Genomic DNA, 15008 nt, shown 5'->3' on the forward strand with positions numbered 1-15008 from the left:
AAGCGCGTCCCCTGGCCTCGGCTCAGCACCCGGCTCGGCCGGCCGCAGTGGCCAGCACAGCCCTCCCCACCCCCCCCGGGTCGGTCCCCGGCTTTGTACCCCGGTGCTCCGGGGATGGGGCATGGCCCTGCATCGTCACCGCTGCAGGCTCAGTCCCGTCCTCCAGGAAAACGTGCCCCCGGGAGACTGCAGGGACACAGGGACACGGGGATGGCCCTGAGTGCTGCTGGCTGTGTGTCTGTCTGAGGGCTGGCGTCTCTAACAGAAATAAATAAGTTCCACTAAGAAAATATTCTGTATATTCTGCACTGATTTCCACTGGTGCTTGAACTCCAGGTCCCCAGTTTTGCTTGGCAAAGGGGCCATGGTAACAGAGACGCCCAAGGCAGATGCTCTGCGCCCCGCGGGGAAGCAGGACTGGTCCTGGTGCTCCCGAGCCCTGGAGCCTGTGAAGGTCACCAGCTCCTCGGTGCCTTTCCCAGTCGGCTTGCTCCCAGCGCTGTCCTGGCTACTCCTATCACTCCCTTCTCCGACCTGCATCTGGAAGCAGTTTTTCCCCTGGGATGGTCTGGGGCACATGAAATCCATCCCATTTTCCTCTGGGCTGCCCCGGTGCGGTCCAGGTCTGGCTGCTCCGCAGGGCACCGTCTGCTCCCAGGCAGGGCAGCTCTGCCGGATGGTGCTGTGTCGGGAGAAGCAGGAGAAAGCAGAAGCTGTAGGAGATGAACATGGTTTGTGGGCGCAGGGATCCAGCCAGGCGCAGGCGAGGGGGATCTGGAACCCTTTAAAGCAAATTAAATGAGATACTCGATTGCACTGGAAATTAGGAGCCTGGTAATAAGATTATGGCTTCGGGTAGCGGCACACTGGTATTACTTGAGGTTGAAAGCTCTTTGTTTATGACAAATAAAGATGGTGCACGTGGGAACGGTGAGCGGCTCCCCGTGTCCCCACAGGACACGGCACCCGGCTGGCCGAGACCTGGGAACCCTGGGGGAGGAGGGGAGCGGAGCTGCCGCATGGGACTCGCTGCTGCCTCTGCCACAGGGCTCGGGGGGAATGGGGGTTTTGGCATAATCCCCAGGAAAGCGGGGCTGCTGGAATTCCCTGTGAGGCTTTCAGCTCTGAGACAAAGGAAATGTGGAAACTAAAAAAAAAAAAAAACAAAAATTTCAAATTGAAAAAATCAAAGCAGCTGATTCAGCGATGTTGAAACATCTTGTGACAGCGTCGGACAAATTTTTTCCAAACAAAATTCTGGGAAAAAATCATCCTGATTTTACACAACCCACGTCCGGCCTGATGGAAAGGCACGTGCTGGGGGTTGGCGTTGGGGCTGCCCGCAGCCGGCGCGGCACTGGGATCGGTACACGGAGCCCCACGGTGCTGCAGAGCCCTGGGAGCGCAGCCTTGCAGAGGCTTTGCACCCACCGCGGCGCTGGCCCCGCCGAAACGGTCATTACAGAGTGCAGAGGAAAATCTGAAATCCAAGCCGGCAGCACGGGGCCAGCCCCGGCCGGGCGGCGGGAGCGTGGTTTATGGTAGCGTCTTGTCAGAGTTTCCACTGAACACCTCAGGCTTGCTGGGATCTCGCATCAGCTCACATAAATTAAATTAAATTAAATAACATAAACTAAAGTACCGCCTGAAAAGCGTGCGCTCCATCCCCTCGCCGGGGTGTGAATATGTGTAAGCAGCTCCGCCGCTGCTGCCGTGCCAGAAAAGCTCCTTTATGGTGCACAGCCCCAGGGGCAGCCGTGGATGGGGACGGGGACGGGGACGGGGACGGGGGTGGGAATGGGGATGGAGACGGGATTGGGATGGGGTGCTTGGGGCAGCGGGATGGGGAGGGTTCAGGCTGTGGCGGTGGGGACAAGGGTCCTGCCGGGAGCCCCCGCTGTCCGCAGAGAAGCCGCCACTCATTTTCTTTACTGGGCTAATTGAGAGCGCAGCGAAGTCACATGCTTTAACCCCCCCCTTGACAGCCCCGAGCCAAGGCTGGGCTTGTCGGTCACCCTCCCGGGCACGGCGAGGGCAGGGCAGGCGAGGGGCCCCTCCAGCCGGAGGGATGCAGCCCCCACCACTCCTCCTCGCCATGCCACGGCCACCCCGCAGCTCGCCCGGCTCCGCCGCTGCCCGCCCCAACGCCGCACCCGCATCCGGCAGGTACCGGTCCCCGGCGGGATGCTCTGCCCTGGGCACGGCACCGGGGAGACCCTGGGATGGGAGCGGGGCAGGGCTGGGGGATGGCGCGGAGGTTAGCGACCACCCTGGGGGGGATTTGCTGAGCAAACGGGGGGAGGAGGGTCACTGCGGAGAGGTGCCGGTGGGAAGAACCGGGGACCGGGACCCCCGTGCCCCCCGGCTGTGCCTGGGGAGCAGCATCTCGCCCCGGCGAGCCCCCGTGGCACGGGTGGGGATCAGCCGGTGCCGGGCCGTGTGCCGCCGGGGCGAGGGCAGCTTTCGGAGCGGGCAGGGCCGCGGCACTGCCCCGGCAGGTAACCCTATCCCCCCGCGCCGCCCGCCCGCCGGGGAGGGACGCGGCCGAGGCTCCCGCTCCTGAAATTTATTTTAATGTAAACCTAGCTCTAAGGCAGCTTTTTCTCATTTTTAAACTATTTCATATCAATCCTTGGCCTGACATTTGTTTTCTTTGAGTGCGGTGGGGAGCGTGGTCGGCATTGCTGAGGATATCTCCTCAGGAATCTTGGCAGAGGCGGCTCCCTATCTTTGAAGAAACAGCAAATGCAAAACAGAAGGCAGATATTAGAGAAGCATAAACAATATTTTCCCCCTGCTAACCCCAGAAACGGCGCAGCGGCCGGCTCGGCGACACGGCGGCGGGGGGAACCTGTGCCCGGACCCCACCGGCGGCACAGCACCTGCCCGGGTTGACCCCCAGGGCAGGCGGAGCGTGGGTCCCCGGCATCGCTCCGGGGCAGGTCCCCATCATCAGCGACCACGACGTTGTGCGGAGGCACGTGGCCAACCCGGTCCCCAAGGGCTGTGACCGGCCCACCGGGACGGGGAGTGGTGGCAGCTGAGGAGCGGTCACGCCGGGAGGGTTTCCAGTGGATGGGGGGGAGGCCGGTGCAGCCGGGGGTGCCCCCTCCGGGGTCTATGCCCGGTTGGGGGCCAGGAGCCGGGCTATGGGGTCACCCCCCAAATGCTGAAACCCCAAGGAAACGCTGCTCCGAGGGTGAAGCTGGTTTCACCGGCGTGTTGCCGCAGAGGGGTTTTGTGGAGGACGTGCACGGCAAGGATGGGCGGGAGCGCGGGCAGCGGCCGGAGCGTGGGCTGCACACGCAGGTTCACCTGGGGGTGCTGCTAAAAAGCTGGAAGAGGAGAGGAAACGGAGATCAAAGCACCCAGCAAAAGCAGGGAGACAGGATTTCAACCCCTGACATTAAAATAAAATGACTGTTAGGATAAACACTGCAAGGCAGCTTCCCATCCCGGGCAGCCAGGCTCGCTGGCGGGGCGGAGGCCGGTGTTATGTTCTTTGGCATTTCACACTTGAGAAGGAGTTTTCGCAGCAGCTCACAAATTTGCTGTCATATCTGGGCAGCTGGGAGAGCGGCGGAGGGCGGTGCTGGTGAGGAGCGGCGGTGCTCAGCCAGGAAAACAAGGGCACGGGGGATGCCGTGGTGGTAACGCCGTGCCGGGGAACGAGCAGCTCTCCTGGGGGCACCGGGAGCTGCTGTCCCCATGTGCTCCGGAGCCTGTTTCCACCGTGGTGTGAGGCTGCGATGGACGGAGCAAGTCTGTCTTGTGGGAGGGCAGGTGCTGCTGTTGAGGGTCCTTGTTGCAACCGGAGGTGCCGTGGGGATTCTTGCAGGCGGTGAGAGGAGAGCCGGGCGTCAGGGCTGATGAACGGAGGGGCTGGGACGGCGGTGTTGGGGTCTGGGGCAGGAGAAGCTCCTGGACACGGTCACAGGGACGGGTCCTGCAGAGCAGCCGCTCGCTGCTTAAAACCTAAGCCACTGAGGAATGAACGTCCGTGGGTTCAGCCCTGGCCTCTCCCCCTGTTTGCTCTCAGCAGCTCAGGCATTTCTGGCCCCCTCCATCCTTGGACCCGAATTTTGCCCCAGTGATGGATCATTAGGTGCCAAGGAAGTGGCTGAAAATGCTGCTGTGCTTGCTGTGGGGACCTCGGACAGAAGGGAAGAGGTGCCCAGTTTAGGGCAAGGTCCTCCCCAGTGAGCTCTGAAGCCACCGCAGAGCTCCTGGCCTCGCCAGCGGCTCCCCACGGCAGCAGCTCCCTTAGTGCTGTTACGGGTTCCCGCTGCTCCTCGATCACCCGCATCGCCCTTCCCAGGGGTTCCCTTCCCACGGGGTGCGTGGGCAGGGGCTGGAGCAGCCGTAGCGTTGCTGCGTTCACTCGTGTGCAGAAGCTGCATCCCCCCCGCGATGCTCACGCAGGTGCGGCGGGCTCCAGCGGCACCAGGCTGCTCTGCGCCCTGCCATCGCCCCGGCTCTCGGCAGGGGACAGCGTGAATGGGGACACGGGAGGTCCCTGGGGCGTCCCTGCCCCATATGTCCCGGCCTGCGGTGCGGGGTAGCAGCCCCTCCGAGCGAGCTGCCCTGGCCACTCTGAACACCCCTGCCCCAGAAGGCTCTGGCCCGGACCACAGCTCATTATAATTAAGCCGGTGACCCCAGCACGAGGCTGGAAGTTTAAATGTCTGCGGTTGATGGCCACTTGCCCGCAAATTCCCTGAGATGGGAATCGCTCTCTGCGGGTCCCTCCAGGCTTAGCAGATTTCTTTGCAAAATACCCATTGCATTAGAAAATGCTGTTTCTGCACAGGAGCTGCGAGGGCAAAGCAGCATCTGACCCACGGACCCCGGGTAAACACCGTCTGCTTCCCACCAAAGCTTACGTGTCCCTGGAGCAGGGCTGCTTTGGCTGACGGAGCCGGCACGCGTCCCTCGGGGAGCGATGCCCTGAAGCCCCTGCAGCTCGCTGGGCCTCACAGCCCGTGTCCCTCCCCGGGGTGTCTGGGCAGATGCTCCACATCCCGCACCAGAATCCGGGCACGAGAGGCTGTGCTTGGGTCACGGCATGAGCCGGGGCTCATGTGGCAATGTGGACCCCGCGCAGCCTGGCCCCCGCCACTGCGCCTGCACAGATCCCGGGAAAGGGGCTCCGGATCCTGCCCGGCGGCTGCCGGGGCGACAGAGGGGACGGGACCCTCCGGCACCGCCGTCCTTGCTGTACGCCGCAGCTCCGACACTCGACTCTTGTTCTGCTCCGTCTTTTGGCTATGAGGGACGGTGTTGCTGCTGCCCCCGGGCAGGCCACCATCCCACTGGGAGGAGGAGGAGGAGGAGAGGGGAAGAAGAAGGGAAGAAAAAAATGAATCCCCACAAAAATGTCTTCATAACAGGAAACGTCTCATAAAATACCTGTGGTTTGGCATGTGTGATCCGACTGGTCAAACTATGCACCTGGCAGGCAACCCTGCTATTAATGCTGCGCACAGTCTGGTATTTCGGTGGAGCTGAGGCTGGCGGAGGGGGGAGGATGGGACCGGCGAGCTCGGGGCACAGAAACCCTCTGTCGGGGCCAGGGTGAGGGGGGGGAACACGACCCTTGGGTCTTGCTCGCCTCCATGTGCGCCCGGGGGGACATCCCAGCTGTATTTTGGTGAAGGGCCCGCGATGCCCCGGGGATGTGGTGAGCCAGGCTGAGCCTCGCACTCTGGGCAGAAACCCGGCGTTTCTGCAGCTTTGGGCCAGGGTTTTCCACCCAGACCCGGGTCCAAGCCAGGGCAGACCCGAAGGTCTCTGTCCAAGTCCCCAAACGCCGCGGTGCCCGCCATTCCCCGGGGATGGCTTCACCCCTGTGTGCGCCCTCGGCTCCGACCGACTCGGCAGCGATCAGCCGGGGCTCTCCCACGCTCAGCGGAGGAGTTTTGACAGCTGGAGGTGAGGGATTAAGCCCCGAGCTGTGACCTGCGGCAGGCTCATGCCTTGCTGCGCTCCCGGCACACACAGGCGGAGGGTCATTAATCCGCCTTAGCTGATCCCTGACCCGGCGGCTGCGGGATCAAGCGGCGGCACCAACCCTGTTGTCAGCGCTGCCACCGGACCCGGGATCCTCGGCTCCGGGCAGCGTGCACCACGGGCAGTGAGCGTGCACCGCGGGCAGCGAGCGTGCACCGCGGACAGTGAGCGTGCACCGCGGACAGTGAGCGTGCACCGCGGGCAGCGTGCACCGCGGGCAGCGAGCGTGCACTGCGGGCAGCGTGCACCGCGCACCGCGCACCACGGGCAGCGTGCACTGCGCACCACGGGCAGCGTGCACCGCACGGGCCCCCGCCACGGCCCGAGTGCCGGCCTGACGCCGACGCGGGACATCGCCCGGCCAGCGCGGTGGGGCAGGGTGCGGATCCCACACGCTCCCCGCTCGCCGCAGATGGCTCAGGCGTGTCGGGAGGCGAGTCAAGACAGGGAGAAACACCCAGGTCGGTTTTGCGGCAAGTTCTTTAGCAGCTGCCTGCAAACCAGCTGTTTTACGACCGGCGGAGCGAGCGGAGCCTGGCGTCCCACCGCCTCGTGTTGTACACCCACCCCCGGGCTCCTCCTGCCACGGCCCCCCCCAGCGCCAGCTCCGCTCCTGCGCCCCGGCACGGCTGCCGGTGCCCTGAGCTTCGCACGTGCCAGCTGGCCCGTGGCTACTAGAGCAGCTCGGCCCGTGGCCTTTCCTTCAGCCCTCCACCCCCGCCTTCCTCCACAGTAGTTGCTAACGCAGCAGGAGTTAATTAGCACCGAGCCCCCAGCCTCGGCGTTAATTTGGCTGCAACCCCTGCCTGGACCGGAACAATACAGATGGACGCCGCAACCACCCTCAGCAAACCGGGCTGAAGGCGCCGCGGGGCTGCGCCGCAGGGCGATGCGCCATGCCGTGCTGTGCAGTGCCGTGCCATGCCGTGCCATGCCGTACCATGCCTTGCCGTGCCGTGCCCAGCCTGCTCCGTGCGGGCGCGGGGCGCTGCAGGGGTGGCAGGAGGCTGTCTGCAGATGGGGGTGGGGTGTTTTTCTTTCGTCAAGGAAAATGTTTTCTTGTTCCCTCGGCTGATGGGCGGGCGAGGCTCCGGGTCCGTGCGGCGCGTACAGCAGCTTTTGGATCGGATCAGGTGTCATGCATTTAAGGACCGGCTCGTGCCAAGACTCTCCCCGCGCGCTCCGGCGCTGCTCGGCCGAGCTGCTGCCTGATGCCTTTGGCTTTCGCAGCCCGGCCTACGGAAACAACGTGCTCGCTCTCTGTTTCAATAGCTCACTTTTCGTTTTTGACTCGTTTTATTATTATTATTTTTAAAGCATGTGTAGCGCAAACCAAATCATCTACCTCCTGCTGGAGGCAGTCCAGCCCCGTGTTGGGCTTGGAAAACCTCCCTGCTTTATTTTTTATTGTAAATGACCGGAGGATGGAGCGGCTCGATGGGACACGGCGGCGTCCAAGCCTGCGCTGCTCCAGCCCACCCACACGCGCCGGCTGCTTTCTTGGTGCTTTCTCTTTGCAGCGTCCTCCCGAGCCGGGCGAGCGTGCGAGGTGCTCACCGCTGCTTGCTTCAGCCCAGGGCGAGCTTCTGCCGCGGTTTGCAGGGGTCGTGCCCGTGCCCCGTGCTCCCGGTGCGCGGCATGGGGACGGCGACAGGGCCACGCCAGTGAGCTTGGGCGTGCGGTTGAAGTACATCGAAGGTCCCATCCTGGCTCATCCCCGCACCCCAGCGAACCTCCGTGGGGGCTGGCGTGGCCCCGGGTTTGATGCAGGGGCAGAGCTGGGGCGAGGGCCAGCGAGCAGCACGCCGCGCCCCGCACCGATCGTGCTTTTACTGCCGGGTTTAAACAAGTTCTCCATTTTACTGACCTTCAGCCGCAATCACGGATCCCCCGTGGATCACATATATTGACTTAAAAAATAATTAGCCTTGAAGGGAGCAGGCGCGGTGCCTGCCTGGCAGGCCCATAATTAATATTTAAATAACAGGGGCCATAAATCAGCTGCAGCTCAGCGAACAAGCCCCCGGTTGTGTGCGCGGGGGAAGCGCACGGCTGCGTTGCTCGCAGGAAAGTCGCCTGGTCCGCGAGCAGGGCCGTGCCCCGGAGCGTTGACGTGGATGCTGCGGGGAGAGGGGAACGGTGCGGGGCGGCAGCAGCCCCCTTCCACCGGGAATGGCTGGGAGCTGTGTGCCGGGAGCTCGCCGGGAGCTCGCCGGGAGCTCGCCGGGCCGACCAGCACAAGCCACAGACTGTTTCTGGAGCGATGGGAGCGTCACGGGCTCCGGCTGCCCCAGCCCCTGCGCTCCTGCGAGAACAAGGTGACATTTCTTGTCTCCTTTCTCATGCTTCAAGTGTGAGATTTTTTTTTTTCCTTTTCCCGGAGCTTTCATTGCGTGCCAGGGGTTTTTAACACGTCTGCTCACCGACTGCCAGGGGAGCAGACACTTGCACAGTTCGCGCGGCGGCGGGGGCGTCTGAAGCCGTGCCAGGGGTCTCCGTGCCGCGCCACCGCACCGGCTGCAGCCGGGTCGGGCCCCCCCCGCTCCCCCCCGGAGCCAAGCAGCGCTGCTGCCGAGCCCCGTCCCCGCTCCAGCGCGTCGCCGGACCCCTCGAGCGCTTCCCCTGTACGAACTCTCCTGGCCCAGCTGCTCCTTGCTGGGCTTGGCTTTTCTGCAAGGAGCGGCTGTGGTCGAACTCCGTACTGTGCTGGGGGGGGGGCTGCACTGCACCCAAAGGACGGCAGCCCGACCAGCCGTGGTGTCCAGCCTGGCATTGCACCACCGTGCCTGCGAGCCGGCCGCGGTGCCCAGGCAGCAGAGCGGGGTGAGCCCCATCCCGCAGCGCCAGGGCCATCAGCATCTCCCCTGCTCCAGGTGGGAAAAAAGTGACTCCTTGTGGGATGTCTGCTGGCCGTACCGGAGCAGCTCCCAGCCCCTGGACTCCCAGGAGGACGGGCAGGTGACACCTGGCTGTAGCCGTCACGGGCGCAGCGGCCCCGACCATACCATGAACCAGCCAACATTTGCAACCTGCCCTGGCAGATGAGAACGTTGCACGGCTGCTCGTTGTGATTAATTATCATTTCATAACGCAGGAGAATTCAGGCATGAAAGAGCCTCTTCACAGACACGTTCTGCACACTTTATCCATCATATGAGACTCCAGATGTTTCCATTTTATTCTTATTAAATCACCGCCTGGAGAGCCCGGGTAACGTGAGGCCTCCTGCCCCAGTGCCGGGCACTGCTGCGGGGGACGGCAAAGCACCGGAGACCCCTTTTCCTTGAGGGACGGAGACACGTGCCTGGGGGTGTCGGGCCAGACCCCCCCGCAATGTCCCCACAGCCCCTTGGGAGAGCAGGGGCAGGTGGAGCGACCCGTCCGGACCAAGGGAGGACGTGCAGGAGCTAACCCCGTGCCTGGAGATGCCAGGTTACAGACGGCCACCTCGGCGCAGAGCAGGGGGACTCCATTTCTCATCTGGCACGCAGCAAAACCGCGGCCGGAGCCAAAGCGGATGGATCACCTTGTCCTCCTTCTCCCTTCCCTCTGGCTCCGGTTTCCCCCGGTCCCGTGTCTCCAAGGGCTGAGGTCTCACAGAAGGACGGGGGGACATTTGCAAACACTCCGCAGCACCCAGCAGCGAGGGGCTGAGCCACCCCAGGGTGCTGCTCCTGCGGCATGGGCTTGTTGGAGCAATGAGCAGCATCCCGTGAGAACACCCCAGTCGAGGGGAGGAGCAGGGGAGAATAAAGCCCAGGTGGGAGAAGAGAGAGCTGGGAGGGAAGGGAGGGAGTTAGAAATGGAGGCACAGGGGTCATACCAGGTAAGGAAAACAAATAAATAGCTGATTCAGGGGTTTGTTCTCCTCTTTTATTTAGCAGAAACTGTATTTTTACAGCTGCAATCCCTTAAAATGGGATTCTTTTTCCCTTAAACAAATCCTTGTAAAATAATGCTTCATAAAAATAAGCGTTCCTCCTCTCGACCCTGAAGACAGAAAAACAATAACGCCAGCAAGGCCCTCTCCGTGCCGCCAAGGAGGCGGGTGGTGGCTGTCACGCGTGTCCCTGGCTGTGCCCACCCGAGCCACAGCACGGCCGGAGCCCAGCCGTGGCCTCTCCGCCGGGTCCCGCGGCAGGTACGGCACAGGACCGGTAAACGCTGGCTCTGGCAGGATGGGCAGAGCAGAACTCCTCTCCCAGCATCTGCCGTGGCCACCTGCATCCTCACAGGGTCCGGGGTCTGTCGTGCCACCAGCGGCAGAGCCGTCCCCGTCCCCTCCAGCCCTGAGCACAGCGCAGGGAGCACGGGGGCCTGGCTCCGTGGGCGTTTACCGGGCAGGAGAGCAGCGGTCAAGGCTGCCTCGTCACCGGAGACCTCCAAAAACCTGCCAAGCACTTGTAGCATCAGGAACAATCCCACGCCAGGGCTTCCCCTTCCCTTTACTTAGTTTCCTTTAATTTTGTTTTAATTTGTTGGGGGTTTTTTTTGGGGGGGGGGGGGGCGCGGTTTTCTCCAGGCTGCAGCTTTTTTTTCACTGCTGCTTCAGCAAAAGCGATTCAGGAAATTCCGATCAAATCCCGGCGTGCAGCAGCCCTGCCCCTGCTCCCCGGCAGGAGAGGCAGAGGGCTTAATTCTCATTAATAACCACCATGGGTCAATTATTGCAAGAAGGAGGAAAACCAGCAAAGCTCTTCGGCATCACATGTTATTTAAGCTTCCGAAAATAAATGTTCTTTGCAAATCAATCTGTTTGCAGCTCCGCACGTGGAGCTGGCAGAGAAAAAAGTTGCTAGAGAGAAGTTATATTTATAGAGGTTATTTATTTTAAATAAACAGGCACTTAAGGCAGAGGCTGCTGCTCCCAAGTGCTGCAGCCCTCCCCTGGGCTTTCCCAGCCAAGGCCTCCCGTCCCTCACCCTCCAAGCGAGCTCCCATTGCTGCCCGCAAAGTGCCGCAGTTGAGCCACAAACAGCAAGTCTTGGGCTCCAACAGCGTGGTTTTGGTCCAGCACCCACCAAGAAACGCAGCGCCCATTTGGGAGATGCAGCACCCACCCAGCCGCTCCTGGGGCAGACAGGGCTCGGTGGCACGGCAGGAGCCACGGCCGGAGCGCACGCAACTATTGTTAGAGGAGACCCTGCTCACTTGAGAGATGCAAAAGCAACACTCGGCTCAGCGGGCTGTGGTTTTCATCCTACCTTTTCTCCCCCCTCTTCTTATATATGTTAAAAATATATAAGGGAAGCCTGACATGGGCATAACCCCAGACAAACAGGTACTGGGGCAGCCTCTGACAGGCTCTGCTGGGTGCCTGTTGTTAGTTATTGCTCACAAACCATGTATTTATTGTGCATCTCCCAGCTGGCACGTGTTGGGAAGTGTAACGTGTTCAGGGCACCTGTGGTCCAGAAAAAGACAAATTGGAGGGAGTCCCACTCCCGCCGTGATCTTTCCCGGGTTCCCGGTTGATCCTCGTGGGACGGAGGGTGCAGGCAGGGGTCGTGGGTGCCCGCTCTCACTGTCGCTTTGTCCACAGGAGCAGTGGGGAGCAGGATGCTGCCGGACGCCGTGGCCCTGCTGGTGGTGGTGGTGATGATGGTCGGCCTTCGCTCGGCGGCGGGAGGAGGCGCGGCAGGCTACGCCCAAGTGAAGTACATGCAGCCCATGGTGAAGGGACCCCTGGGACCCCCCTTCCGCGAAGGCAAAGGGCAGTACCTGGGTAAGGGATGCGCTCTGCGGGAAGGTGGGACGACACGGGGCCGCGGCTGCCTGGGACTCTTGCTGGCGTGGCGGGAAGGGGCCGTAGCATCCCACAGCCATCAGGCACTCGACATCCCCTTACCCTCGGGGTCGGTGCCCCCAGGGAGCAGCCTGGCATGGCCAAGGGTTCTGCTGTCCAAAGCACCTTTGGCCGAGCATGGAGGGGCCGTTTAGGTCTTCTTAACCCAGTGCAGAAGGACAAGGACGGGCACAGAGAGGCTCAGCAGAGAAGTAGAGCCCTTTGTTCGGGCTGGGTGGGCACCCTTGGGTCCCTCAGTCTGGAAGCCGGTGCACAAAGGGGACCCGTGAGCCTTTTGTTCCCATCCTCCTGCATGTTTGCCGGTAGGTTCGAGGCACAGCCCAAGCGCAGGAGCCCCGGCACTCGCCATCTCTCCCCCTCACCGCTGTTAAACCTGAGCTGCCCCAGCAAGGCTTTTTCCAGTCCTCCACCTATTCCATTTTCCCTGGCTGTGTTTTGCACCAGCTGGGAAAGGAAAGATGGCCAAGGCCAGAGCCGAGACCCAGCCTAGCGAGGGGCGAGCAGGAGAGAGACACATTTCCTCCCTCAGAGAGCAGCAACCAGAAACTCCACACGTGTTAAATCACTCCCCACCAACTGACATGTGCCACACGGAGGGGCAGAGGCACTGAGATCATTGCTCCACGCAGCCAGGCCTCCTACACCGTATCCAGCCCAGCCCCTGCCTTTCGTATCCACCTGCCCCAAGCTCCCCTGCCCGCACACCATTCCCTGCCTTTGCTGTAATCCCCTGTGCCTGCCCAGGGCTCCTTTTATGCCCAGGCCTGCCCACAGGTGCTGGAGGTTAGAAGGCGCAGGAGGGTCCCTCAGTGCCCCACACCAGGGGCTTATTAGTGTGTGTTAATTGCACACACCCTGGGGAACTGCTCAGGAACTTGGGGTCCTTGCAAACAGCAAATGTTGAGTGTGACTGAGTTTCCCCGGCACTTCTTGGCTCATCAGGGCATCCCTCTGCCAAGCCAGCCCCCAGCACCTCCCCAAGGTGCACGCGACCCTCACTGCACCCAGGGCAGCAGCAGCACAGTATCTGCAGCTCAAGAGGGGGATGGAGGGGAGGGTCTGAGCCCTTTCCTTGATACCAAGCACAGCACTCCCCAGTGCTCTTCCCAGAGCCAGCCACCGCTGGCAGCACTGCGGGATGGGGCAGCGCTGGGGCTCAGGTGCCCAGACCCACCGGGTCGGTGCTTGGCCCTCGGGAAGAGCCGCCGGAGCCCTCCCCGTGGGTTCACGCAGACCTGGACCCTCCAGGGAGCTGAAGTCTTGGCTCTGGGAGGAGAAACTGGAGAAGGCTCGGCTGCTGGTGGCTGATTTACTGCTGGGCTGAATGGCTTATCAGGAGTTCAGCTCAGCACATATGTCAGAAAACACACAGCAAAACCTGGAGCCGAAGCATGCTACGAGCCCCCCCACCTCCCTGCCCCCTTCCCAGCTGTTGTAAAGCTGCTCCCTGAATCCCAGCCAGAGACAAAACCTTCCAGCGTAGTGCAGGAACGTTTCAGCTGCTGGTGGGACTGGATTCAAATATCTCCCTGCTGGTTTTCCTTCTTTTTTCCCCTTCTTCCTATGCGTCGGAGCGGCTTGCGCTGCCTCTGAGCAGCGCCGCCTGCTAACCGTGGCGGAGAGAGGAGCGAGCGTGCTGGGCTGTTTGCAAGGTGCAGTTTGGGTGCAAGCTTTGCCAGGTTAGACCAGGCACGGGTTAGAGGAGATGCTGAGGCAGGGCACGGGAGTCCCCTGGACATTACTCTCCTAAAACCCCTGGGAAAGAGAGGGCGGACAGGGGGATGCAGGCAGGGGGACATAGGCAGGGGGATGCAGGCAGAGGGGCAGCTGCAGCCTGAGCCACCAGCTGCGGGGCCGCACGGAGGCAGCTAGGGAAGCCGGTGCCTCCTGGATCCCACCGAGCTCCCATCTCTGCTTAACCTCTAATTTGGCAAGGAAAATCCCTGCTGGCCTTCTGCCCTGCTCGGGGAGCTCAGCTGACTCGCCGCGACGGCGCAGGGCCGTGCCGGGCCCCTGCAGGTTACCCCCTGAGCCAGCGGGGACCTGTGCGGAACAACCCCCCCCCCCCGCCAAGCCGGGCTGCCCCAGCCTGGCCCTGGGGCTGGGACCCCCGCCTGGGGGGCCAGGCCAAGCCCTGGGGCTGCGGGGGGGCTCCCACCGGTCTGCGGGTGCCATCTAGTGAGAGACAGGGCTGGTTTCCTCAGGGTGCCAGACACCTTTTCTGACCCAAAAATAGACTCCCCAGGAGCACGGAGGCAGCTCCGGGCAGGAGATGCCGCTAAATGCTAAAATGCTAAAAGCATTTAAGCAGATATTTGCACAGTTGGGTTTTATTTTGGTTTGGTTGAAACCACGTCTGTGCAGCTTGCAGTCAGGTAAAACCGCTGCTGGGTGCTGGCCGGGGCTCAGGGCTCGGGGAGCCAAGCCAGCGGCACCCTAGCTCGGGGCAGCGATAAGGCACAGGCGATGCCCGGGACAGGGGTTTGTGGCAGGCGAGCGGTGGAGTTCCCCTCCAGCGACGGTACAGAGGGTTCACCCCAGGGCAGCAGCCTCAGCTGCAGAGGTAAAGGAGCACTTTTCACCTCCCCAGGCTTGGGGAAGCTCAGTGCAGAGCCAAGGTTCGTCCTCTGCCTTCAGGGCTGCGCTGCCCAGGAGGTGGGAGCAGGCGGGTGCTGGGCAGTGCCTGGGCTGCTGCTGCCCAGTGTCCCCAGAGCAGATGGCCCACAAGTTCTGCTGCTTTTAAAAGAGACTCAGTCCTGTGATCCCTGTGGGGTTGCTGCTTGTTGCATGTGGCCAAGAGGCCTCCAGGTCCCTTAGCTCCTGCTAACGGAGAAACTTTGCTTGCCACCTCTATGCTTCTTTCTGCAGTCTGCTCCCATCTCACTGCCATCCCCTTGAACAGCAGCTCTATCTGTCAGGGCTGGGTCCTGCGCTGAGCCTCCCCGCAGGGCTCAGGGCAGCTGCTGCCATGGAAGACGGGATGAGAGATGCAATAACACTGGTCCCATGCATTGTCCCTGTGAGCCTGTGAAACTCGCTCTCACGAGACAGGGCTTGGCAGCAGCCCTGGAACGAGCTCAGCCGGGCTCTGCCATGGAGCAGCCAACCTCTCCTTCCTGCAGTGTCATCCGGCTGCGCTGGCCAGACCTGCTACTGACTGCTCGTGGCTGGGAACCACTTCCCATCTTCCCGG

The 15008-nt window shown here is 62.2% G+C and overlaps 1 protein-coding gene across 1 annotated transcript in view; it reads left to right on the top strand.

Annotated features, from left to right (window-relative positions):
* COL8A2 (collagen type VIII alpha 2 chain) overlaps positions 1–15008 on the top strand; it is a 34931-nt gene that overhangs the window by 12543 nt on the left and 7380 nt on the right. Inside the window, exon 2 of the mRNA XM_052810960.1 lies at positions 11552–11734. Within this exon, the coding sequence (XP_052666920.1) occupies positions 11569–11734 (166 nt within the window). The 5' untranslated portion in view covers positions 11552–11568. The remainder of the gene's footprint in view (positions 1–11551; positions 11735–15008) is intronic.

This window comes from Harpia harpyja, chromosome 16 (assembly GCF_026419915.1).
Source record: "Harpia harpyja isolate bHarHar1 chromosome 16, bHarHar1 primary haplotype, whole genome shotgun sequence".
Taxonomy (NCBI): Eukaryota; Metazoa; Chordata; class Aves; order Accipitriformes; family Accipitridae; genus Harpia; species Harpia harpyja.